The 27,600-nt window shown below is 38.0% G+C and overlaps 1 protein-coding gene across 3 annotated transcripts in view; it reads right to left on the bottom strand.

Moving 5' to 3' along the window:
* The window catches only part of CFAP69 (cilia and flagella associated protein 69), a 74,999-nt gene extending 50,369 nt beyond the window's left edge, over nucleotides 1-24,630 (bottom strand). For 2 of the 3 annotated variants that reach the window (XM_010354659.2, XM_030932750.1), the window contains exons 1-6: nucleotides 24,260-24,630; nucleotides 14,335-14,394; nucleotides 11,347-11,412; nucleotides 7,407-7,516; nucleotides 4,429-4,505; nucleotides 1,415-1,513 (exon numbers count right to left, since the gene is read on the bottom strand). In XM_010354659.2, the coding sequence (XP_010352961.2) occupies nucleotides 1,415-1,513; nucleotides 4,429-4,505; nucleotides 7,407-7,516; nucleotides 11,347-11,412; nucleotides 14,335-14,394; nucleotides 24,260-24,379 (532 nt within the window). In that variant the 5' untranslated portion in view covers nucleotides 24,380-24,630. The remainder of the gene's footprint in view (nucleotides 1-1,414; nucleotides 1,514-4,428; nucleotides 4,506-7,406; nucleotides 7,517-11,346; nucleotides 11,413-14,334; nucleotides 14,395-24,259) is intronic. The other variant, XM_010354660.2, reaches the window with a different exon arrangement.
* Nucleotides 24,631-27,600: the final 2,970 nt, after the last annotated feature.

Genomic DNA, 27,600 nt, shown 5'->3' with positions numbered 1-27,600 from the left:
TTCTTTTTAGTACAGACGGGGTTTCACCTTGTTAGCCAGGATGGTCTCGATCTCCTGACCTCGTGATCCGCCCGCCTTGGCCTCGCAAAGTGCTGGGGTTACATGCTGAGCCACCGTGCCCGGCCAATCCTCTGATTCTTTAATTCTGCATCTGCCCTGACCACTGTATATCAATAGATCTGTCAAAGATTAACTACAACTTTTCAGGTGTCACATTGACTTGGCCTTTTAACTCTTCGATTACAGAAAACTCTGCAGCATTTGACACTGAGACAACTTCCTCCTCCTTTGTCAAATATTTCATTCATTGGCACACAAGACATGGCAGTCTTTAGGTTTTCTTCCTCCTCTTTGAACCTCCCTTCACTGCCAATTTCTTTTAATCATTTTTTCCAAACCTCAATATGGACACTCTCCATGTCATTTTTCATGCCTTGCTGCTTATCTGTTTTATCTCTTGGCAGACTCAACCATTCTGGTGGCTTTTCAACTCTATTTGGGTGGATTCCAAACCTGTATTTCTGGTCCCTGTTGCTTTTAGTATCCAATATCTTTTATCTACCAAGACACTCCTACCCATCTATCTCATCAATAGTTCAAATTGGACATTTAAGAATCTCCTTATTCATTTCTCTAGTTTAGCTGTTGTTCCACTTTTTTGTTTTACTTTTTGACTGACTTCTGTTTTCCCTGAATTTCTTTTTTCTTTTTTTAAATTGTCTTTTTAAAATTGACTTCTGGTTCCCATTTTTCCTTAGTCTTAAATAATCTTTCTTTTGAACTACCATAGACTCTTATTTCCACCTATTAAGAATCATATAATTTAAGAAGTTATTGTTTATATCTTCTCTCCCTTCCTAGATTGATTAGAAATTACGGAAACTATGAAGGTAAGAAGTACATCTTAACATTATATCCTCACAGTGCACGTGCCGCTGTCTTGTTCCTGCCCAATTCAGTGTGGTTCACTTACCACTCTATATTAAGGTCCCTTAGCTATAACACACAGAACTATTTTCCCAAACATGATGGAGAATGGCTTTGGTATTGGTAGTTTAACATTTAACTGAGTGGGGGCAGATATTATAAATAATTATAAAGTGTTTAAAAAATAACTTTATCAATAGTATTACATAATATAATAGTAACATTTATGATTATTAATAAACTAAATTGGGCATCACTTTACAAATTTGTTCATATTTAGCATCAGAATAAAAATATGTAAATCAAAAACTGAAAAATACATATATAACTTTTAAAGATGACCAAAGAGATCAAAACTACAAAAAAAGTTTTCTTTTTAATGTGTCACATTTATGAGCCCACTGTGTCTGTCAAATTCCAAGAGAAATGAGAATGTTCTGTTTTTGAAATACACAAGTTATCACTGAAAGACCATTGTAAACTTCACCTGGAATATGCTTCTTTGGTGGTTCTGCATGATAAAAATCAACAATACACTTACAAATTTGTATCCTCAATTCAGAACTTGGTATTTTCATTAAGTCACCTGCCAGAAAGATAAACAGGTCCTACTTAACAACACTGTCATAAGTTTATTTGTAGAATTTAGGCATAAAATGTTAATAATATGATGATTATTAACAACATTCTCAGAGATTCAAACTGGATCATGTTCAATTTATATACATATTTTTATACATATACTCACACACATACATACATATACATATAAACAGTACCCTGAATCCATCCTTATACATTTGGCCCCTCAATCAATTCAGCCTCTCCTTTCTAGGGAGAAAAGAATGATGACTATTAACACAAATGCTAGAACCAGACTGTCTAAGATTAAATCCTGGCTCTGCCATTTACTACCCGTGTAAACTTGTGTCTTACTTTTCTCATCTATTAAACAGGTATAACAATAGTTACCACATTTAAGATTGTTGTGAGGATTAAATTAGCTAATATGAGAAAAGGGCTGAGAAAAGCATCTAGCATATTGTAAGTTCTACATGTGTTAGATACTATTATTACTTTGACAAGATATGGGTTAGCATTTTTCTCCCTAACTAGAGGGTCAGTAATTTTTTGCCTTTACTAATGCATTCTTTGCTTAGAGAAGCTCCAGGTGAACTTTGCTCTTCAATTTGTTGGCAGACTGGAAGAGAGTGAGTTTTTAGGCAGCTGGCCCACAGGCAAGGGTAATAGTTTTATGTTCAAGCTGTCTGCGTGGGGTTGGCGAATAGAAAGGTTCCTTTTCGGTCATATCTAAACTACAATTAAATTGGCTTCAGCCTGTATTTCAAACTGGATTTGCATCTACTCTGTTGAAGTCCTATAAACACGATCCCCAAGGGTATCTGAAAATGATCTGTGGGACTCTGGAAATGATCCAGGTTCTCTGAATGCCCGAGGACAGCTGTAGTCAGTGATATCGACCTTAGAACTAAACTAGAACTGATTGGACTCTCTGAGGGTAAAATAATAATTAGCAATTCCTCTTTTGCATTAGCCCTTGCAAGATGCTCATCTCTGGAGGTGGTTAGCAAGTGGGGTGGCAAGTGGACAGAAGGAGAAAGCACAAAGGAAAGCCTGACCTCTGCAAAAGACATCACTTAAAAAAGACAGTTTTAAGATTATTCTAACTCTAAATTTTATTTATTTTTTGGACTGTTCTTTTGGAGTTGCAAAATCACTACTTAGGTTTTAAAAATTTTACACAACAGGAACAACTAAGCTTTTCCAACAAGACTATCCAAATGTGCAGGCTTATGGGAAATTCTAGGGTCTTTCGTCTGCTTTTCCACTGTTTTAGTTCCTGTAAATTTAGATAATTTATCATAGCTTCCTGTTTCATAATCTCAGGGCAGAGTACCAACTTCTTCCCTCATCCATTTCCAGAATCTTGCTTCTGAGTCAGAAATATCTATGTATCATTTGGAAGAAAATGTAATATAACTTATTAGCACACAGTAGAAACTGGAAGTTCTTACTAAAATCATGAAGAGTTTTTGTTAAACATTTCATCTTATATACAATTATTTTAGTTTAAACTAATGTTTCCAGCCATTAAAAAAAAACCAAGAGACAGAAGAGCAGTACTTGCAGTCAGTAATCAGCAAAGGAAACTCATTTAAAGTTAAGAGTTCATACTGTTGTCATATGAGATAGTAACATGTTGTGCAGGCAGGGTACCAATCATTGAGCAAAGAACAAGCTGACACTCAGTAAAAAACTGGCCTGTATTTATAATACAAGCGACTGTCAACACTTTTGGAAGCAATATTTAAAAATAATGGCAACAGGGGTATTTTAAAAAATGTTACCAACAAAAACTACACTTTTTCTCTGTTAATACTACCATGTCCTCTTTTGGGTTGGCTTCTCGTTGTAAATTTCCACTGATGATAGAGATTCATATAATTAAAAATTCCCATATTTCTGAACCTGCCTGCTTCCTAAGGTGTTTTTCTTTAAACTGCCCCCTCATGTTTAACCTAATCTCCACAAAACCTTCACCTACTCTAGGCTATAGAGTAGGTGAACCCTAAGTAGTTTTCCCAAAGTAACTAAAATTAAAAACTATAAAACCTACTGAGATATAAAAGGGTTAGTGTCTATGTTAAAAATAAAAATCCTTTTTTTTCTTCATTCCAGTTGAATCTCTAACATCTTTCTATATGGAGTGTAATGCTGGGAACATCACTACTCAGCAAATATTTTTAAAGATGTATTGGATCAATTGTGTATCTTTTATTCCTCCTGTACAAATAAAGACCTAAACTAGTAAGTATCGATTTAATGTACGATTTGTTTTGGGAACATGCTGTCATGTCCCAGGAGCTGACTCAAAGTGCCAGTGTTTCCCTAATCTAATTTCCCAGGAAATTGTTTTCTTCCTTTTGAAAATCAAGTGATAACCCGTATGTAAATACCTACCCTTTTATGATATTTTTCATATTTTTGTGTACAAAAACACAGGCATCTGCCTCTTTATGTGCATTATGCTTAAGTTCTTAATATGCTATCATTTTATGATTTGGTTTAAAATTTTAGATCATTTAATGAATAATTCTATGATTGTAGCAATTAAATATTAGAGTTCAAAGTTGAAATGTTTTTGTGATTACTTAAAAAGGGGGATGTATACTTTCTGATTTACAAAAATAGTGAACCAACACTTCAACAAACTAAATAACAAATCATCAAACTACATAACCAGCCTGTCCTTGTACTTAGAAGACGGACTTTTATTGGTATCATGAAACAACCTGAGCAGAATACAATACCAGAATTATCACCAAGCACACTGTGATTAATTCACTACTAGGAAACAACAGAAGATCCTAGACATGGAGAAGGAGTCCTCTTAGTGAAACTTGGGGAAAATAGATACTTCCTTGTCAGTAGGACCTGTCATACATTACATCCGTATACCTAAAGGAAATCTTAACTTACCCAGAAGCGCAATTGAATTAGCAGTATCTTCAGCATAAGTTATTTCATCCGAAACTTTCTTTTTCAAAAATGGCAAGCTTCAATAAGAGTGAAGAATTGTAAGAGTAATTTTTAATAAAGTCTTTGATTGAAGCATCATTTGTAAATGGGGGAGAGTTCATTTCTAAAGAATAAATTAATAATAATATTCTATTCTTTAGCCCTGGGGAATTGACAACTATTAACTACCAGTTGTAATACATAGTATTATAGTTTAATAGTATTGTAACTATTAAAAATGTTTCTTGGGCCGGGTGCAGTGGCTCACACCTGTAATCCCAGCACTTTGGGAGGCTGAGGTGGGTGGATTACGAGGTCAAGAGATTGAGATCATCCTGGCCAACATGGTGAAATTCTGTCTCTTCTAAAAATACAAAAATTCACTGGGCGTGGTGGCATGTGCCAGTAGTCCCAGCTACTTGAGAGGCTGAAGCAGGAGAATTGCTAGAACCTGGGAGGCGGAGGTTGCAGTATGCTGAGATTGCACCACTGCACTCCAGCCTGGTGACAGAGCGAGTGAGCCTCCATCAAAAAAGAAAAGAAAAGAAAAGAAAAGAAAAGAAAAGAAAAGAAAAGAAAAGAAAAAAATGTTTCTAATGAACTGACCAAAAGGAAAATATTATATTAATTATAAAAATTAAGAAATGGATGTAAAAGGCATAGGTTAAGAAAGTCATTTTGCATCACTTCATGAATAAAAAACGTAGGAACCCTCTTTATCTTTGAGGTCAAAATAGTAATAAACTATAGCTATAATTCTATCAAAGTTAGTACGACATTGGATAATCTGATACAAACCATAGATCTAAGCTCACCAATGACTTAAAAACTGGTTAAGAGGTTTTCCTGAAATTTTCAAAACTCTAGGCAAAATCAATAGTTTATTCATTCTTAGAGATCAGTGCATTTTTCCTTATTAGCTGGGTTAGTAACTATCCACAAAGTAACAGAATGCTTTTGCAGACATTAAGGCATTCAAGTTAAGACATATTAATTATAATTAGAATTGCATTTCACAACTACTATAACCAGTTATTTGAAAGTAACTTCTTTATAAATCTTAAAAGATCTGGCACATAAACCTATGTCAGTCTAAATTTCAAAGATAATATAAAAGTTATTTTTTAAATATATAAACTATCTTGACATTTCATGAGTTCAAAATTTGAACCTCCTGTACTATTTAAAGTACAATATATCCTATATAGAGAGGACTTTTCATTCATATTTTTCAAGAAAAGTTAAAGAAGTGGTTGAAAATGGCATTGAGAACTATCACATGAGGATGTATTAATAGCAATATACAGGCCAATTTGAATTTAAAGATAGCTGAAGAGCAAGTTACAAAAAGTACAATTTTATAAATGCCACAGAAGTTCATTTCTAGTGTTTGTCTAAATTTGTCATTTGAAACAAATAACATATTATATTTGTTATCCAGCTGCTTGTTGGATCTCTAAAGTGAAGGACTCTAAAACTAGTACTTTTTGTTCCCAAACTTTTTCCTCTTCTAGCAAAGGAGACAACCTATAAATAAAGCATCAGAAGAGTTTTCAACCAAAAAGTTTATGAAAGAATTAGCATTATACTTCTGATGCAGTGAGAAAACCATACTACTTGGAGGCCAAAATGGAAATATTATTCTATTTTTATTGTTTTTATCTTCCAAAAATGTCTTGAAAAGAGAAACAAGTGAGGGTGAGGCGTAGAGAAGTTATCTAGACATGAGCTGAAGTTAGAAAAGTAGAAAAAATTAACAACGTAAATAATTATGAAATATGAGGGAAAATGAAGACTGCAGCTATACAATTAAACATTCAGTCACAAGTTTTCATAGAGAATGAACTTTGTGCAGAGCTCTGTAGGAGCATAGATGTTGAAAGTAATGCTTATAAACTTGGTGTTCTAGGACTTGCAAAGCCTTGAGATTTAAAAGTTTTACATTATATAATCGTATGTAAATATAATAATAATTTCCAATCTGTTCCTTGAAAACACCAGAGCAACCATTTATTTTCCACTGTCCTTATCTATTAAAAAGCAAGGCATGGTATAGGCATTCAATATATTCTTTTGGTTATTTTATTCAGATATCAAAAAAATAAATTTAAGTGGTTAGAAACATTTTAAATATTGCTGCTAAATCTAAAAGTGAGAGTTAGAACCTACCATGTATGCATCATTCCACTAAACCTTTCAATTATTTATATATTATTTATTAAAGTAAATAATTGCTATCTAAAAAGTTAAATTGGTAGAAAGGTTCAGAAGCTAAAATTGTCAGAAAGGTTTATTCCTCCCTACTACATTACATTAAGCAACTAAAAATGGATATTTTAATATATACCTAGATTAGCCACCATGTGGCACCAAGGGAGCACCATATATTCAGTTCCCAGAGCTTGTTAAAGGACCAACAGTAGAAAGAATAAGGCACGTTAATTTTACAACTCTTACCTCTAACTTACATTTTTAAAATATATATCAAATGTAATTGGTGATATTTTATTCTTCACTCAAATTTCAAAAATCAGATAAAACATGACATATAACCTAATATACCTTTGAGACCCAAATTTTCTAAAGACAGAGAAAAAAACTAGACTGAAACTACAAGCATATCCATAAGTTCACTCAAAGATTCTCTGAAAATACTATAATTCCTTGGTTACATCTAATATTCATCATTTACTTCAGAGTAACTAATTACAAGAAAGCATTTCAATATACTTAGAATTTAATCTCTTGTGGTTAGCAGTCTCAGACCACAGCAAACCGATTACCTGAAATACCAACTGCTGGAATCAAGTGATGAACTGAAGTTTTCCTGAGTTCTGTAGCAATCTGCTACACTATAATGCATAGTATGTTTGTGATACAAGAAACATAACAACACACTCCATGTTAATGCAAAATAAAGTTAAAGAAAGATAACTTACCCACACAGTTTTATGATATCATATGCAGATTCGACAAAACGAGGCTGGTTTTTTATTTTTCCTGCACACAGATTCAGAATTTTAAATATCTGTGCTAAATCCCTTAATGGCTTTAATATTTTTAGTTAAGAAATAAAATTAATAAAATTAAGATTCTTTATTAACATATTCTTTATAGTATTTCTGTGAAGAAAGTCTATAGAATTTCAACTGTTTTGCCAAGTGGTAGATACTGTTTTAATTTTTCTTATTTTGAAGTCTAAAAAAGGAAATTTAGAACCATTTTTTTAAAAAAACATTTCATTTTTGCCTCAGAAAAATGCCTACTCAAATTTTTTTTCCTCTCACAACTTTAGAATTGGATTACCAACTGCTACAACACAGATTCAGTTGATCAATAACTTCCCACTGGCAATGAGTAATAGCACATTGGAAACATTAACTTATTGATTAGGGTCAATCATACCCTTCATCTGCACCCCCAACCCCCACCCACACAAACATATGCTGTCTCAGAATAAGCAACTCAAACCTTACTTTACTCTACTATTTTATTATATTAAACTGAGATGCATTTTCCTGTGTTTAAGGCTTAAATTGGTTAGGATTTTATCTGAAACTAATATGAAAGCAAAATATAGCCTTTCTAGATCTTTAAACAAAAGCATCTTTTATTTTATCTATTAAAAAATCCTGCTGGCTGGGCGTGGTGGCTCATGCCTATAATCCCAGCACTTTAGGAGGCCGAGGCAGGCGGATCACGAGGTCAGGAGTTCGAGACCAGTCTGACCAACATGGTGAAACCCCGTCTCTACTAAAAATACAAAAATTCGCTAGGTGTGGTGGTGCATATCTGTAATCCCAGCTATTCAGGAGGCTGAAGCAGGAGAATCGCTTGAACCCAGGAGGCGGAGGTTGCAGTGAGCTGAGATCGCACCATTGCACTGAAGCCTGAGTGACACAGTGAGACTCCGTCTCAAACAAACAAAACAAAACAAAACAAAAAATCCCATTGGCACATAAACACATTTCATTGATTTTGTTTTATAGCTAAGAAATTATGGTAGATATGACTTATACTTCTTGGTTGAATCTTATTACTTCTAGCCTTTTTCTAGGACATTTTAGGAAAAGATGGGAGAGCAGGGTACACTGGAAATAGAAAGCTCTGTTAACTTCCTAGAGAAGTGACCAAGATACTTCTCCAACTTTGCTAAGTTTTACAATTTATATAGGCAGCCTATGAAAGGGAATGAGAAACAGAGCCAATTGCCACCAACGGTTTACATGAAGAAAAAAAAAAAAAAAATGGAGGTGTTGAAGTATCAGGTTAAAATAGGAAAAGAAATCACCTGCTAGTAGACATTTTCAGCTACCAGTAAATAGGGCTTGATATACACAAGCCCTAAGATTGAACAGGTCCAAATAAAACCAAGAATAAAATACAATAAAAGATTTAGATAAAATTATAAGAAACATTTTTCTGAATGGAAGTCTTAAGAGGCTTTGAACTAGAACGAGCTAATATTAGAGCTTGATAACTTTTTTTTCTTTTTTTTAGAGATGGGGTCTCACTCAGTCACCCATACCCAGGTTGGAGTGCAGTGGAGCAAACATAGCTCACTGCAGCCTCAAATTTCTGGGCTCAAATGACCCTTCCACCTCAGCCTCAGCCTCTGGAGAAGATACAACTACAAGTGTGCATCACCATACATGGCTATTTTTTTCTCTAGAGGTGGGGTCTTGCTATGTTGCCCAGGCTGGTTTTAAACTACTGGCCTCAAATGATCCTCCTGCCCCAGACTCCTAAGGTGCTGAGATTACAGGCATGAGCCACAATGCATGGGCTTAATAACTTCTTTAGACCAAGTCAGACAACTGCTCAAGATCATTTTCGGGGGTGTCCAGTCTTTTGGCTTCTCTGGCCCACACTGGAAGAAGAAGAATTCTCTTGGGTCACACATAAAATACTCAAACACTAATGACAGCTGATGAGCTAAAAAAAATTGTCAAAAAAAATCTCATCATGTTTTAATGAAGTTTACAAATTTGGGTTGGGCCGCATTTAAAGCCATCCTGGGCAGCATGCAGCCCACAGGCTGAGGGTTGGACAAGCTTGATTTAGATGAATACTATTCAAAGTGTGGTCTATGGACCACTGTCAGTTCTGGAAGTGTATTTACCAGTCTGTGACAAAATGAATACAGAAAGTGAGAGTGGGCATATAAAAACTTTTATAACAATCTAATACTTGTGGGATACTTCTATTGTATTTTACAATAGCATATATATGTAAATGTTAAAAAAAAAATGGCCAGCTGCAGTGGCTCACACCAGTAATCCCAGCACTTTGGGAGGCCGAGGCGAGAGGATTGTTTGAGCTCAGGAATTTGAGACCAACCTGGACAACATAATGGGACTCCACAAAAAAAATAAAAATTAACCGGGTGTGGTGGGTGCATTCCTGTATCCCAGTTACTTGGGAGGCTGAGGTAGGAGGGTCGCTTAAGCCCAGGAGTTTGAAGTTGTAGCGAGCTATGACTGCGCCACTGTACTCGAGTCTGGGCAGCTAAGGCTGGATGGAGACTCTGTCTCAAAAACAAACAAACAAACAAACCTCCCAAAACAAAACACAACCCAACAACAAACTGGTTCTTATCCACAGGTAGTATTTGTTTGTTTGTTTTTGAGACAGGGTCTCACTCAGTTGCCCACACTGGAGTATAGTGTCACAATCTTAAATCACTGTAACCTTGAATTCTTGGGTTTCAGCAATCCTCCTGCCTTAGCCTCCGCAGTAGCTAGCACACACCACCACACCTGGTTTTTTTTTTTTTTTTTTTGTAGAGGCCGGGTCTTGGTATGTTGACCAGTCTGGTCTTGAACTCCTAGCCTCAAGCAGTCCTCCTGTCTTGCCCTCCCAAAGTGCTGGGATTATAGGGGTAAGCTATCACACCTGGCTTTTATGTACAGATAGTTTTAAGACACACTGGTTTTCATGTATTCTGATCAGGGTGGTACACTTAGTAGGGATAGTATATTTATATAATATTTTACAGATTATCAAGCACTTGCATGTACATGATCTCATCTAATCTTCCTAACAACCTCATGAGCTTCTATTACTTTACAAGGATGAAGAAATTAAGAAGCTTATCAAAGGTACAACTGTCCATGTAAATTAATAGAAACAATGACTTTGACTTGGCCCTGTAACTACATCCATTGTCTTTCTGAATCTACAAAAACTGATATTATCCACAGTTACTTGTGTTACATTGTTTCTTCAATTTTATTTACATTCTCTGATACAAAATACAGTTTTGTAAAGAACATAAAACCTTAGATATTCTCTGTGGTAGACAGAATAATGGCCTCTCCAGTTTTTCTGTAGTAGACAGATTAATGGCCTTCCCCAAGATGTCCATGTCCTAATTCCCGGAACCTGTAACTATGTTACATAGCAAAGGCACTTTTCACATATGATTAAGAATTTTGAGATAAGAAAATTATACTAGATTATCCAGGTGGGCCCACTGTAATCACAGGGATCCTCATAAAGGAAAGAGGGAGGAAGGGAGGGTCAGAGAGAGAAGATGATGTGATGACAGGCACAGAGGTGAGAATGATGCCAGTGGGGGAAAGAGGGCATGAGGCAAGGAATGCAGGCAGCCTCCAGAAGCTGGGGCAGGCAAGGAAATGATTCTTCTCCAGAGTCTTAAGGAGAAATCAGCCCTGCCAACATCTTGACTTTAGTCCAGTGAGGCTGATTTTGGACTTCTAACCTCCAAAACTGTAAGATAATAACTTTATGTTGCTTTAAGCTATCAAATTTGTGGTAATTTGTTACAAAAGCAATAGAAAACTAATACATTTTCTAATAGAAATTCTCTCGTTTCAGAATAAATGAAATGAACATACATACAAACATAAAGGATACAAGTCCATTCTGAAAACACTGTACCAGTTTCTTGACAAATTTAAGTTGTTTTTCTTCTAAGCCATCCTAAAACAAATGACCTGTTTTAGTTCTTTTGTGCTATTAAATCTGTTGAGATTTTAAAAAATTCTTCAACATAAAAAGTAGATACTTTCAAATTATCAAGTAATTCTTAAGTGACTACATTATAATGTAAGTGTTAAAAAATGTTTTCTGAAACAGTGAAGGTAAAAATAAACTATCAGAACTATTGTATGATCTAGCAATCTCACTACTGGGTATCCAAAGGAAAGGAAATCAGTATATCAATGAGATACCTACAGTCCCATGTTTATTGCAGCACTACTCACAATAGCAAAGATACGGAATCAACTTAAGTGTCCATCAATAAAATATGGTCTATATATACAATGGAATACTATTAAGCCATAAAAAGGAATGAAATCCTGTCATTTGTAGCAGCATGGATGGAACTAGAAGATATTAAGTGAAATAAGCCAGGTGTAGAAAGACAAATATCACACATTTTCACTCATGTGCGGAAGTTAAAAAGTTGTTCTCATGGAGATACAGACTAGAATGATAATTACAAAAGGTAGGAAGACTGTGGTAGCGAATATTTGTTAGCAAAGTAGGGTGACTAAAGTTAACAACAATGTATTGTATATTTCAAACTAGCTAGAAGAGGGGATTTGAAATGCTCCCAACATAGAAATGTAAAAGCTAGAGGTGGTAGATATCCTAAATACTCTGACTTGATCATTATACATTTTATGCATGTAACAAAATACCACATTTTGTTATCATCATAACATCATAAACATTTACAGACATTATGTATCAAAAATAAACTCATTTAAATTTGATTAGGAAATTGGGAATCAAAACTAGGTTAATATAAAAGCAGTAATTGTTTCCAGAGATAATATTAACAACAGCTGAAGTATATTGAATATTTTTTCTATGGCATGTACCACATGGGCACCATATATACATATCACTTCATTAATTTCCAAAATGACCCTATTAGGAAGATACTACTATGATCTCTGTTTTCCAGAATAGGAAACACAAGCTGAAACATTTTAAAGTAATGTGTCCAAAATACACAGCTAAAAAGTGGTGGTGTTAGAAGTCAAATTTGGAAAGCTGTCTGTAGAAATTGTATTTTTAACCTCTAAAATATGCTCAGTGTTCTGTGCAAGCCAAACATCTTCAGTCAATTCAAAATGAAAATAAGCAAGCAAAATTTCTACACAGTGGTTTCCATGACTGAATTCTGTCTGTCCTTTTAATCTTAAATGTTCCTGAAAAGCTGTGATATTGTCTATACTTTTTCTCTGTAGCCTTATTAAACAGCTAATAGGCACTCTATGTAGTTGTCGTTTTTTAAGGAAATGTAGATATAGTCACAATAAAAATACTTTTCACAACAATGATAGCCAGCAAAAGATAAATTATTCCAATAGTCATTTTTTCTCCTTTCTATGTAAAAAATCAGAGAATAAAAAATGTTAAAACAGTGACCAAATTTTTGTGACTCCTATTCATGGGACATTGTTTTCTTTTGATAGGCTATACTAAGAAAATAAACCCATTTTCTTCTTCTTTTTTTTTTTTTTTTTTTTTTTGAGACGGAGTCTCGCTCTGTCGCCCGGGCTGGAGTGCAGTGGCCGGATCTCAGCTCACTGCAAGCTCCGCCTCCCAGGTTCACGCCATTCTCCTGCCTCAGCCTCCCGAGTAGCTGGGACTACAGGCGCCCGCCACCTCGCCCGGCTAGTTTTTTGTATTTTTTAGTAGAGACGGGGTTTCGCCGTGTTAGCCAGGATGGTCTCGATCTCCTGACCTCGTGATCCGCCCGTCTCGGCCTCCCAAAGTGCTGGGATTACAGGCTTGAGCCACCGCGCCCGGCCCATTTTCTTCTTTAAAAAAATTTTTTTTTATTATAATTTAAGTTCTGGGATACACATGAAGAATGTGAAGATTTGTTACATAGGTATACACGTGCCATGTGGTTTGCTGCACCCATCAACCCGTCATCTACATTAGGTATTTTTCCTAACGCTATCCCTCCCCTAGTCCCCCATCCCCTGACAGGCTCTGGTGTGTGATGTTCCCCTCCCTGTATCCATGTGTTCTCATTGTTCACCTTTCACTTATGAGTGAGAACATGCGGGTGTTTGGTTTCCAGTTCCTGTGTTAGTTTGCTGAGAATGGTGGTTTCCAGCTTCATCCATGTCCCTGGAAAGGACAGGAACTCATCCTTTTTTATGGCTCCATAGTATTCCATGGTGTATATGTGCCACATTTTCTTTATCCAGTCTATCATTGATGGACATGTGGGGTCAACTCATTTTCTGTTTACTAACAATATGTATTCCTTTTTGGAAATCACCACATAAGTTCCTAGCGTGTGCTGGCTTTAAGGCATTCAGTCGATTCTTGATAATATCAGGTGGTATACGAGCATGTGTGCATATACATTTGTTATCTTTTCTCTCAATGTCTACTTTCCCAATTTTGAGTCCTGTGTCTAAAATAACTTAATTTCCATTACATCCTATATACGATTGTTCTCAAAATAAATTATCTATGTGTACATGCTTGTGTGTATCTATCCTGATTTCATACTTAGTACACCACAGTACCCTGTTTTCTACCATTCCCCTCCTCCAATCCTACTAGGTTACAAGCACTTAACAGAGGCTAGATGATCCTTTCTCTACTCTTAAAATTCCTTCTGTTACAGCCACCATGGGTTTGTCCATCTCATAAAAGCAAATCTACTCTCTTCCTCCAGTCTCCCCACTTCATTAAATATATTCATAGTAAATTTAAACAGTCCTTGAATATAAGATATGTACTATTTAAAATGTTTTCAACAAAAGGAGATAAATGAGACTTACATTTGAAGGGATATATGTTACCTTTCAGGGAAATAGTTTGTAAGTAATGCAGCGGAGTAATTTTCTCTCAAAGCTTACTCACTTTATCAGTCTCTTCAAGGAGTTTGATGACACGATTAAGGTCCATAGGCTTGAAAACACCCTAAAAAACACACAACTCTTACTATTCTATATCATCTTCTATATCAATAAGTCATATCTAACACACTAATTTATATGATACTTTCCCTTGGTAACTTAAAAAACGTTTTATGACACTAAGATAGTAAGGGGAGAATGAAAAGTAGATGAAAACTTACAGGAATAAGTAGATTTTGGAGTAAAAAACCCCTCCTGAATTCTAGTATTTCGTATAATCTTAACGTTTTAAAATTTCATCAGCCCTGAAGGGTCCAAGAAAATATTTAGAATAATAGTACTTCCATACGTTGAGAAATAAAATTATCTTGTACTTGTATACACATTACACTGTTTGCCTATGCAGATACATGGTAAGAGCAGCTTCTAAACTACAGGTAGGAGATTGCTTTTCTCAACTAGGTATCCCCTTATGTCAGTTAGTACCAGCATTCTTCTAGTCATCCACATTTAAAAAACAGGAACTTCCAGGTTCTACAGATTTTACATCTTAAATATTTCTTGGGCCCATTCCATCTTACTGATTTATTCAGTTCTTAGCTCTTAATTTCAGGGTGTTCCTGCTGTTCTCCCTGACTCCACTCTTGCACCCTTCAACACCATCCTCTATTCCACCATTAGAACAATAAAACTCAAATCTGAACATGACCCGTCTAAACTATTCAATGACTCCCCATTAATGCCTCTCACATCTCCTCTGTTTACACTGATGTTGTTACATTCCTATTCCTCTCCTTGGTTAATTCCCACAGGTCCTTCAAGACATAGCTCAGGTATTACCTTCCCAAAGGATGAAAAAGGCTAGAAAAATACTGTGCTCTCATTGCACCCTAAGTTTAAACCCATTAAAATTACCATTGCATTGTTCTGAAAGGGTCTACATGTTCGTTCCCCAACACTCCCTGCCCCAAAGTTCTCTTAAGAGCAAAAATTTTTGCTTTCAGGCACTCCCAGAATCCAACACTGGGCCTGACATACAATATTGTTAGTTGCTTAATAAATACTTGGAAAATGCAACCAAGAAGAGGCTATATTATAATAAAGTTATTCATTGGTAAACGGGGAAGGAAATGGGTATTATCATCCAAAGTTTAAGTAGCAGACCCCGAGCACCCAAAGCAATCCTGAGTAAAAAGAAAAGAGCTGGAGGCACCACACTACCTGACTTCAAAATATACTTCAAAACTATAGTAACCAACACTGCATGGTACTGGCATAAAAACAGACACATAGGCTAATGGAACAGAACAGAGAACTCAGAAATAAGTCCCTGCATTCATAGCCAAATCATTTTCGACAAAGGTACCAAGAACATTCAGTGGGGAAAGAACAGTTTCTTCAATAAACGGTGTTGGGAAAACTGGATAGACATATGCAGAAGCATGAAAGTAGACTCCTATATTCCACCAAACAAAAAAATAAAATCAAAATGGATTAAAGACTTAAATATAAGACCCTAAACCATGAAGTCACTGGAATAAAACATTGGGGAAACATTTTAGGACACTGGTCTGGGCACAGGTTTTTCTGGGTAGGACCTCAAAAGTGCAGGCCACAAAAGCAAAAATAGACAAACAGGATTACACCAAGCTAAAAAGTGTACCCACAGGAAAGAAAACAGTTAAACAGAGTGAAGAGACAACATAAAATATGGGAGAAAATATTTGCAATCTACCCATCTGACAAGGGATTAATAACAAGAATATACAAGGAACACAAACAACTCAATAGCAAAACAAGGCTGGCCGCGGTGGCTCACGCCTGTAATCCCAGCACCTTGGGAGGCGGAGGCGGGTGGATTCACTGAGGTCAGGAGTTCGAGACCAGCCTAGCAAACATGGTGAAACCCTGTCTCTACTAAAAATACAAAAAAAATTAGCCGGGTGTGATGGCGGGCACCTGTAATTCCAGATATTCGGGAGGCTGAGGCAGAAGAATTGCTTGAACCTGGGAGGTGGAGGTTGCAGTGAGCCAAGATCGCGCCACTGCATTCCAGCCTGGGTGACAGAGTGAGACTCCGTCTCAAAAAACAAACAAACAAATACAAATAGCGAAACAAAACAAAACAGAAAACCCCAACGACAACAAAAAAGAAATGATCCGATCAAAGGTAAAGTGTGATGATACAGAGATCTACAAATTCTAAGTGTGGTTTTGACTATATTTATCTTGGGGGTTAATGCTTTGCTACCTGACATTTTATTCTTAATTCAGTGTTATGTCACAGTGCTTACCCCCATTACAGGAGTTAAGCTCTCCCAGTTTCCTTTGTATCTCTGTCCTGCTTTCACACTTACTTCTACTTTAAAATAAATGTTTGAAAAGATGATGTAATGGTGATACAAAAGATATACAAAAGGGAAAAAAATCCTATTTATTCCTATCATGTAGTAAATGACATCTATTTTTATTTTTATATATTTTGTTTTTCCTTACATGCATAAGTATTTCACATAATTTCACTTAGTTAATACCATGGCAGCTTCTGAGTTTTAAATATGCAATACATACTTTTCCATACTTCTACATAATCATTATTACATTGTCTTAGTTTTAGTATTTCCTTACCCTTAAAAATTACAAATTCATATATTCTGATCTCAAGACATTTCTCTCAAAAACAATTTAAAAAAATTAATCCTAACTGAGATGTCATGGCATCAAAAACAATTTGTAATGAAACATGCTAACTTTAAGTCTGTGGAGTATCTGAATGAGCTCATTTACTCAAAATTATATTGATTTTTATTTATTTTTGACATGGAGTCTTACTCTGTTGCCCAGGCTGGAGTGCAGTGGTGCAATCACGGCTTACTGTATATCTCAACCTCCCTGGGCTCAGGTAATCTTTCCACCTCAGCCTCCTGAGCAGCTGGGACTGCAGAGGCATATCACCTCACACTTCGCTAATTTTTGTTTTTTTTTGTTTTGTAGAGATAGAGTGTCGCCATGTTGCCCAGGCTGTTCTGGAATGCCTGGGCTCAAGCCATCTGCCAGCCTCAGCCTCCCAAAGTTTTGAAATTACAGGCATGAGCCAACATGCCCAGCCATTTTTACTTTTAAAAATAATTTTAAAAAGGATTTACTAAATACTAATCTATACCTGGTCTTATGTTACCATTAAAAATTGTTAAATATTACTGTTAAATAGTTAAATTTACTGTTACCAAAAATTTTGGTAAATAGACTTCTGCCTTTTAAGATTTGGGGATTTGGCAGTGATATCCACCAATACACCTCAGCTGTCTTTTTTCTTTTCCTCCTACACTCTCAAATTATACATACACACACACACACACACACACACACACACACACACACACACACACAGAGTGGGTTTTTCTTTTCTGGTTTTCTGAAATATTTGCTTAGAGGGTTAGACTAGGATATTGGAATGAAATGTCAATGCAGGATTTTTTTTTTTTTTTTTTTTTTTTTTTTTTTTTTTTTTAGGACTAATCAAGGGAAGCAGTGGGAATGGAGAAGGAAGAAATCTGTAACTGGTTGTAATCAATTAGCTGTAAACAGCACTGCACTTGGGCCAGCCCAATGTAGGATTTTCTTTCTAATATTTGTGTGTATTTTCAGATTTTTTTCTCCAAATGACCAGGTATAATTTTTAAAAGAACAGGGAGTAGTAAAGATTAAAGCATAGATTCCTCTTAGATTTATCTCGCATTATCCATTTGATGTTACTCTAGGTTTTACCTGCTTGGCAGATTTTTAAAGATTTCTCTCTCTCCCTCTAGCTTCCCTAGACTTTTCCTCCTATAACTATTTATTAGTAGTTTTTTTTTGTTTGTTTGTTTCAGGAATTGTGCGAGGTGTGGGGAATAACAATGTCCTCATCTCATGCAGCTATTGGTCTGGCATGGGATTTTACAGAAGGCTTTGTATGTAACCCAAGGATCTTAAAAAGCCATTGAACGGTTTGGGACTGAACATATAAACAAAACTGGTCAGACTATATGTGACAAAATAACTCTGGCCGACAACCTCTGCAGCAATTGGCTCAGAAAAGTCAGGATTTGGCCAATGACTGCCAGCTTTCCTGGTTTTTGTCCCTCTGTTTCCAACTTAAGACCAACCAGAGAAAGCCAAATATGCCTTCCAATTCAATCACAGAGGATACCTGCTTCTAGCTAGCCCACCTCCAGGTTTCCCATGTCAGCAACCTACAATCAGAGTAGACCTGAAGTCTTCCCCACATCTTTTTTTTTTTTTTTCCCCACTTTAAAGCTTCCCAGGCTGCATTGGAGTCTGCCAAAAAGTGATAGTGGCTGACTCCCCCCCTACAGCAACCGCTGAATAAACAGTCTCTGTTTATCGTGGTAGTCTTCATTTATTTCCACAATATTTAACCAGAAGAATTTAATTACAAAAAGATCATCTTGTATGCTGTGTGAGACTGAACTGGAGTAGACTGGGTTGGAGGTAGACTGTAACTTTGGGCCTTGAATAGGTAGCAGCAACTGCTATAGACAACATCAAATGGAATTAAAAACATCTAAAGAGGTAGATTTAGCAAGACCTAATGAGTGACTGGATGCAGTGGGAGAAAGAAGGGAAAAGCTGAAGATAATCCCTGGCTTGAGGAAGTATATAAATAATTTCACCATTTCCTGAGACAGGGAAAGCTGGAGGAAGAGGTTTGTGTTGGGGGTTGGAGATGCGAAAAATTTGGGGCAGAGGTTTCTGAATCATAGGCTTAATATGATAATTGAAGATTTGGGGTAAATGAGATCATGCAAGCAGAGAGTAGAAACAAAACAGAACATACATATGTAAATATCAAAATACTGTCATCTTAAGATGTTTATGGAGAAATTGTAAAAGCATTCACAAAACCTTTTAAGATCAAAAGTTTAATAAATTGCTTTGAAGAAAATTAGACTTACTTCATTCAAATTATAGGATGAACTTATTTCCCACTTTACCCAGGGACATTTCAGAGGGGAGAAACCTGCTCATTTGATACTCAGTTACAGGGAGAGAGACTAACACTTACAGTGGTCCTTTTATATGTCTGGCATTTTTGATCTCAATTAATCTTCAAATCTACCAAGTAAAGGTAGTACTATTATCCCTCTTAATGAAACTGAGGCCCTGGGACCTAACTTGTTAAAGCCACATAGCTACTAATAATAAATCGGCCAGCAGGTCTGTCTGATGTAGAAACTCTGGTTCTTTGTTCCTTAGTTCTCTGCCTGACTCCTCAATGGACAACCAAGGAGTCTCTCTCAATCTCTCTCTCTCTCTCTCTCTCAAGAGATGGGGGTCTCCCTATGTTTGACCAGGCTGGCTTCGAATTCCTAGGCTCAAGCGATCTTCCTGCTTCAGCCTCTCAAGTAGCTGGCACTATAGACACATGCAACCAACTACACAGGTTATTTCTTGCAAAAACCCTATAAACAAGGCTAGACAATTTTAAGCACACAGTTCATGGAAGTATTACAGACAGTGACAGGATATGCCATCGACTAAAAGATTGTGGAAGTTCTCATAGGTTCTCAGAGGGAAAGCAAATTTGAGCAAGGAAGTTCAGGCATGATACCTATGCCAGTCAACTAATTACTGTATTAATTGTTATTCAAAGTGGGAAATGAGGTCCTCCAACTAGCAGCACGAGCCTCACCTGGAAACCTGTTAGAAAAGCGGAGTACTGGGGTTCATCTAAGACTGACAGAATCAGAATCCACATTTTAATAAGATCCCCATGTGCTCCATATGCACATTAAGTTTGAGAAGCACTGCTCTAAAGGGGGTTGGGATTCTTTAGAATGAGGGGAACATTAAATAGAAAATAAAGGGTAACCAATTAGATATCTTGTGATTTCAACATATGATTAAGGTGAATTTCACTGCCAATCCCATCACTCTCCAAGGGATGAAGCACTCGTTAAACCACATTACCTCTACCTTCCTGTAGGAAGCCAGACACACATAAACACTGGGATTAATACTAGAAAAACAATCTGAGAACTATCTTCCTATTTGGTAGGTTTTGATACTCAGTGTATTAGTCTGTTTTCACACTGCTATAAAGACACACCTGAGGCTGGGTAATTTATAAAGGAAAGAGGTTTAATTGACTCACAGTTCCACCTGGCTAGGGAGGCCTCAGGAAAAACAATCATGGTGGAAGGCAAAGGGAAAGCAAAGACCTTTACAGGTGGCAGGAAAGACAGAGAGAGAGAGAGCAAAGAGGAAGAGCCCCTTATAAAACCATCAGATCTCGTGAGAACTCACTATCACAAGAACAGCATGGGGGAAATCACACCTATGATCCAATCACCTCCCACCAGGTCCCTCCCTCAACACCTGGGGATTACAATTTGAGATGAGATTTGGGTGGGGACACAAAGCCAAACCATATCACCCTGTAAATATCATCTGAATTTATTTAATAATTTAATAAAGCTGTTATGACAAGAGTCATTAATAATAACAGAAAGTTGCCATTTGTGGGCACTTGGAATGCATGTGCTGGGCACTGTGCTAAATGCCTTACAAATACTTTAATTCTCACAATAATTCAATGAGGTAGGCATTTCTAAAAATATCTTTTACAGATGAGGAAGCAGACACAGAAAGGGCAAGCAACATGTCCTAAGTTCCTCACAATTAGAAAATGGCCACCAAAATTCTGGTACTATTTTATTGTTTTGAAACTGGAAAAATATGATAAATCACTTTAAAAAAGAAGACACTGGAATCACTACAGTAGGGATTATCAAAATTTTTATAGAGAGAAAATTTGAAGATAGAATGCTTACATAGAATATGTCTATGAGAAATTCACAACATGGAACAAAAATAACAATTCAAAATCCCAGATTCCTAAACTATTGTTTCCCTATTTACTAATAACTTTACTCATAACCTATAGTTACATTTTCCATAATTCCATCAAAAAACATTTCAAAGTTACTAAAGTTAGAAAAATCTAATACTCTAGGAATACCATTTGTAGTAGCTTAGATAGAATTTATAAGAGCTATTGCCTTCTACGAAAGTTATTTTTGTGAAAGATGCAGGAAAAAATACCACTTAATGCAGAAGTAAATCATACACACGGAAAAATCAGCAAAATAACCTGTACATTTTACCTGCTGCCTTAGGCAGCAATATTCAAGCCTATTTCCTTAATTACATAAACTAAGGTTAGGGTAACTGAAAGGTTCAATTTAGGTCTGTAATAAAGAAAATGATACAAAACAGCTATCAAAAGCCCAGGTAGCCAAAGTAGCATTTCTATATTAGGAAATCCAGCTGCAACTGAGAAACATCTCTGAAGGGATAAAGTGAGCAGACCAAAATCTGCATTAAAGCAAATAAGATTTCAGGGGCATCTAGTCTCACTCTCACATCCTGGAAGCCAGTGGGTACAATCAGAATTCTAGAGAATCCCTTAGCTTTAAGGCCCAAATAATTTTAGGAGCTCTAGTTCCCTGGATAAAGGATGATTTTGATAACTGCTTGTTTTCAATACATAGGTCACTGTATAAGTTCTCTATATTATTATATCAGTTTGCTATATATGTTATCTCTTTTTGTTTTGTTTTGTTTTGTTTTTTGAGACGGTGTCTCACTCTCTTGCCAGGCTGGAGTGCAGTGGCGCAATCTTGGCTCACTTCAACCTCTGCCTCCCATGTTCAAGTGATTCTCCTGCCTCAGCCTCCCCAGTAGCTGGGACTACAGGCGTGCGTTACCCTGCCCATCTAATTTTTGTATTTTTAGTAGAGACGGGGTTTCACCATGTTGGACAGGATGGTCTTGATCTCCCGACTTCATGATCCGCCCTCCCCGGCCTCCCAAAGTGCTGAGATTACAGGCGTGAGCCACCGTACCTGGCCTATATATATTATTTCATTTAATCGTTACAATGGACACGAGTACTATCATTATCTCCATTTGATAGAAAGTTTAAGATACTTGCCTTTGGTCACATAGCTGGTAAGTGATGATCTGACAATGAACTGAGGTAGATGTGATACTCTCACCTTTAGCCACTAGCATATACTGTCTCGGAAGCACATACAGGCAGAAGAGAAGTTTGCAAATGTCCAGTAGTTGAAAGAACTGGAAACAGTTCCAAGGATCTTTCCTAAACTGGCCTAAGGCAGAGGCCTAAAAGGTTATTATTTTTTCATTCTAGGGTCTCTAGACTCCATTCCATGAGCAAAGAAACTGAGTAACTCAGTTAACTTCTCATGAACTTAGGGTTCTCATTTGTAAAAACAGCCACAGGCAAAAAACAAGAAGGCTGAGGATCACTAAGATTCCTCCCAGCTTTAAAAAGTTCCTCTTCTAATTCTCCTCAGTACTTGGAAAATGTTACTACTCCTAGAATGAGTTATTAACAAGTCAGAAACATGAATTAATGCAAATTGATTGATTTCTTCTTGGAAGAGAATCCTAGGCCCTGGAAAGAGCCATAGTAATGAAAGAAAAGAGAGAAAATTAAAAAGGGGAGAAAATGCACACATATATATACAAATATACTTGTTTTATGTAATATGTTTTGGACTATTTTGGCAACAGCTTTTAAAAAGTATTTCTCCTTAAAAAAAAAAAAAAAAAGAGCCACTCTTGCTTGCCTTGTAGAGCGTTGCCCAATTTTTCTTGGAGCAAGTAAAGGAAGACTGAGAGCCATCAGTTATCAAATTCACATGCTTTTCAGTTTTGCCCGGTGCCTGGGAGTATGGCTGTACTGTTGATCTTTCTTGCAGTCCAGGGAGTGGAGAGTTATTGTTCCTCAAAATTCTCTCCGCCCAGATGAGAACAGGTCAACAAAATGGATTAGGCAAATTCTCCTAACACCTATTTCTCCTCATGCAAAGTGCTGTTGCTCCGCAGGTTACTGCGTAAATGTCAGACCTCAGAGAGCTCAACTCTATTCCCATGGTAGAAGAGGTCCCCAGTCAACTGACCATTCCCAAGGAACTCTACAAGGCTCCAGGATGTGAACGCAAGAGACAGGGTTCCTGACGCAGCTTGAGATTTGAGGAGCCTCAACAGGAATTCCCACAGTGGCCCCACACCATTAGTGTGAGGCAGTACAGGGTTCCTCCAGGAATTCGCGGCTTTTAAGGCACGATCAAGGCTCTTTGGGGGAGCAATGGAATCCTAGTAGGATACAAACAACTTGGGGTTTCTAAACACCTCCGCCTCGAATGGAGATCCAAGGCCCTCAAGTGGAACTTCTCAACAGATCAACTTGCAAGAGTGAATTTTGTATTCATAACAAAAGCAAACCCAAAACCAAATACAGTACAAGCACAATAAAACAAATCAACTCTATTCTCTCCCAGTTCTCTCCGACCCAACCTGTAACAACCAGCTTCCAATTTCAAATTTTAAAAATGCTTAATTTCTAATTTTAACAGCGTTTCCTCCCCTCTGGGTGCAGGCTTTAGTCGCAGCAAATTTAAGCATGGGAAAATTTACACCTACATCAAGAACATCACTCGATAACAGGAATCTACGTATTAAAAAGTTCAGTGCAAACTGATCAGGCCATCAAATCAGATTTTGCTAAGAATGATTCCTTTCCTCCCAGTAGCTCTGTGACCACTTTTCGAAGAAGTGCGGCAGAGCCCCGCTTAGTTTGCTGGGACTCTCCAGGAGGACCACACAGCGCTGGTCCCCGGACAGGATGGTTGACAACAACCAGCCCCTCACAACCGGTGCAGTTCGCAGGGGGTGGGGGATCGGGATTAGCTCTGCGCTTGGAATCTCCATCCCGAGGCTTCCCCCATTTTCACTCCTGTCCCTAATTCCGCCCTTGCCACCCCCAGGTCTGGACCCCGTCTCGAGACCTCATCCCCACCCCCTCCACCTCTGAAAGCCCAGACACCTGCTCATACCTGCGCCTCATCGTCCTCCGTCACCACCCCAACCACCGGGATTTGACTGGAACTGCTAGACTTGTTCCTGATGCCGGATTCCCGGGCCTCGGCAGTCGCCGCGGCTTCCTTTGTCCACATGGCCGGTGGCGGCCGGGTGGAGAGTTGGGGAATCTTCCTGTTCTACAGCGCGCCTGCAGCCGCTGGGCCCAAAGAGGCCCCGCCACTGAGAAGGGAAGGCAGCCTGAGAGTCGGTAGAGTCGCGAAAGGTCCCAAAATTCCGCCAGGGGCCTAGGCCACCGCCATACAGTCCACTTAACGCCGCGGCAGCCCCTCAGCTGTTGCAGGCGTCTGATCCCCGGCCGGTTGTTAACACAAGCCAGCGCGTTGCTAGGGGGCGGGGCCAGAGGCTACGGACAGCCGGAGAGCCAAACCACCTCAAAGCCTAATTGCACTTCGCTCCAGGCAGGGCGAGTTTGCAGGCCTGCGGTAAGGAGCCTGCAGGAGGCACCTTGGTAGGTAGCGGGGAGTGGTGCCTTAGGCGCCCAGTGTGTTTCGGTCTTGATAGTCTTGCTTCGAATAGGCATGAGTGGGTGGAGGGGTGAGGGATGTCTATGGCATATCTTAGGCGTGATACTAGGGACGGATAGTGTTGAAAGCGTTTCTCTCACCCCAGGGAAATGACCAGTCTCGCTTACATTCCCCAGCTTTTGTCTGTACTTTAGTGGCCCAACTAGACAGTTAAACAAACAAACATAAAAGGTATTGTACAAAATGTTAAAAAGACTTTTGAGTCAGATTATTGAATCTAGAGCGAGTTATCCCTGGAATCCCACTTTTCTCATCTGTAAAAGGATTGTTGTGAGGATTGAATGAGATGACAGTGTTTGTTAAGTGGTGCCTGGCATAGCACCCCTTATGGTCAAGATTATCATTATCTTTATTACTGCTTGAGAACTAAAAATTAAATCCTAAGCCTCCCGACCGACTGAACGGATCCCCTTTTGGCCAAGGGGACCCCCCGATAAACCTTAAAAGCTGAATTCCTGGCCCTGACAGGATGGAAGGATGGACACGCCTCGCTATAACCCCCAACCTCCTCCCTTTTCACGCCCCCTCTCACTCCTCGTTTTTTGAGACATGGTCTACTGTGTGCCCCAGGCTGGAGTGCAGTGGCAGGATCGTAGCTCTGCAACCTCCAACCCTTGGCTCAAATGATCCTCCCGCTTCAGCCTCCAGAATAGCTGGGACTACAGGTGCACATGCCACCAAGCTCGGTTCCCCGTCCCTTTGAGGGCTTAGACTCAACAACTGACGAGTATTAATGTTAAAATAGAGATCAGAAGGCTAACAGAATGGACTCTGTGGCAATAACAAATTATAAGCAAGACCTAAGGCCATGCCAGGCAAGAGTTAAGTCACTCACACCTACACTTAAAGAATAACCTATGTTTTAACTGCTGCAATGTTTTTCTTTTTCTCTAGCTGCTAAATAAGAACTGCCCCCGACATAAGCAATATTGAAGTAATTGCAGCTCATCCATGGCCAGATGTTGACTAACAAGATCCTCCTGTTCCACAAGTCATAACTGCAGGTTTGATTGGACAAGAGACTGATTCAGTACCTTTCCCCTGATAAAAGACCACCCACCATGGACTGGTTCTGGCAGGTTTAGAGACTAAGCACTAGTACATTCATGTCTCTGCTTCTCCTTTTGATGTATAGGGACTTAATGCATTTAAATGTTAAGTTTCCACTCCACAGAGAGCACAGGATGCATGTCACATGCATGTTTATTCAGCACTCCTCTTAGTGAAGACTCACAGCTCCTCTTAAATCTGTTGAATATGTCTGTTTAGCCAACTCATTCGGCATAAAGCTTCTGCTCCAACCCCACCTCCTTCAAAGTGCCTGTTGACTGTCTCTGTGGGAGCATGGGCTTCCCAGCCTGCAGAATGGCCAGCCTGCAGGTTGTAACTCATTATAAGAAATAAAGTCTCCTTTCTAAATTTATAGATCTCATGATTTTTCAGTTGACATGTTGTTGCCTATCCATTGTAGCCTGAATAATAATACAAGAAGGGTCAAGACTATAATAGAAAGCTTCTCATGATGATCATCCGTATAATTTAATAACTCAAACACCATAACTGTGAAAATTAAGAAAAACTTTAACTCTTTTAATCTGGTTTTTAAACTTTCAAAGATTATTCAAGATTTAAATGTACATTTTTGTATCATCCATAGAATTTATGAATTTAAAATCACGCATAAACTCAATGAAAATAAATATTACTTCATTTCTTAGGACTTCTCATTTCTAGAATGAGGTTGATAAGTGATTTTGAAGGTTCATTCTACCTCAGATGTTGAATATTTCTGGCCCTAAAAGAAAAATGGGAACACTAGATTGGGACTGGCAGCACGTGATTGTAAATCCTAGCCAAAGAGGCCGAGTTTTGTTGAGACAGTAGTGAGCACTTCTAGCACCTGTTTCCACACTTCTAGTCATTCGTCCACTTTTCTCATTCTCAGCCTTCTGAAACTGAGATCACTGACACTTGGGGTCAAAGTCTATTAACACTTTTCATTTCTCATCCTGTTGTACTAATCTGTAGTATTTTACATTGTTGACCACTCTCCTCTTTTTCCAACCCCCTTGCCTAGGCTTCCACATTCTGTTTTCCTTTCATCTCTACAGCTACTCATTGGTATCTTTATGGCCCCAACACACTTCTGCTGCACCACTCTGCTACCTAGCTACTGATAGATATCTCTTTAGAACCACTCTTAGGCCTTACATCTAGAGGGCAGTTTAGTAGGTCTAAGGTTGCTTCCACCTAGGGAAAGTACAAACTGTGTTAAGTGTTTTATTCATAAGACCTTAATTGCTGTTACACAGTCCCAGTAAACCCCATCAAAAGGAGACCGAAACTACTTGGATGAACACAATGGAGTCCTGTGAGAATGGCATCCCAGACCAAGATGGTGGCAGAGAGCTGACAATTGGATTATTTGCATATCTTTTGTGTGGTCATCCTAGGATCTCAGGATCAGGAAAGATGAAGAGGAGGGAGGGGAAAGGAAAAATTTCCACTTAAGGTAGAGCTTGCCTAGGAGACAGCAACTGACTTTTGTATTTTAACACCACAGGCTGAAGCTGATAAGGGTCTTTAAGCCTCAGTGACCTTAGACAGGCACCTTCCTCACTGGACCTAACTGAAGAGACTTTCCTGACTAGTGAACAATGGGATATTTATTTTATTTAACCAACGGCTTAGAGACCTATATATTCATTCTGCCCTATATCCAGAGTGCCAGTTTCCAATGCTTAATTAGCATAAGCCCCATGAGCTCCCCA

The sequence above is a fragment of the Rhinopithecus roxellana genome, chromosome 6, assembly GCF_007565055.1.
Source record: "Rhinopithecus roxellana isolate Shanxi Qingling chromosome 6, ASM756505v1, whole genome shotgun sequence".
Taxonomy (NCBI): Eukaryota; Metazoa; Chordata; class Mammalia; order Primates; family Cercopithecidae; genus Rhinopithecus; species Rhinopithecus roxellana.
This window is presented reverse-complemented; position numbering and strand designations above follow the sequence as displayed.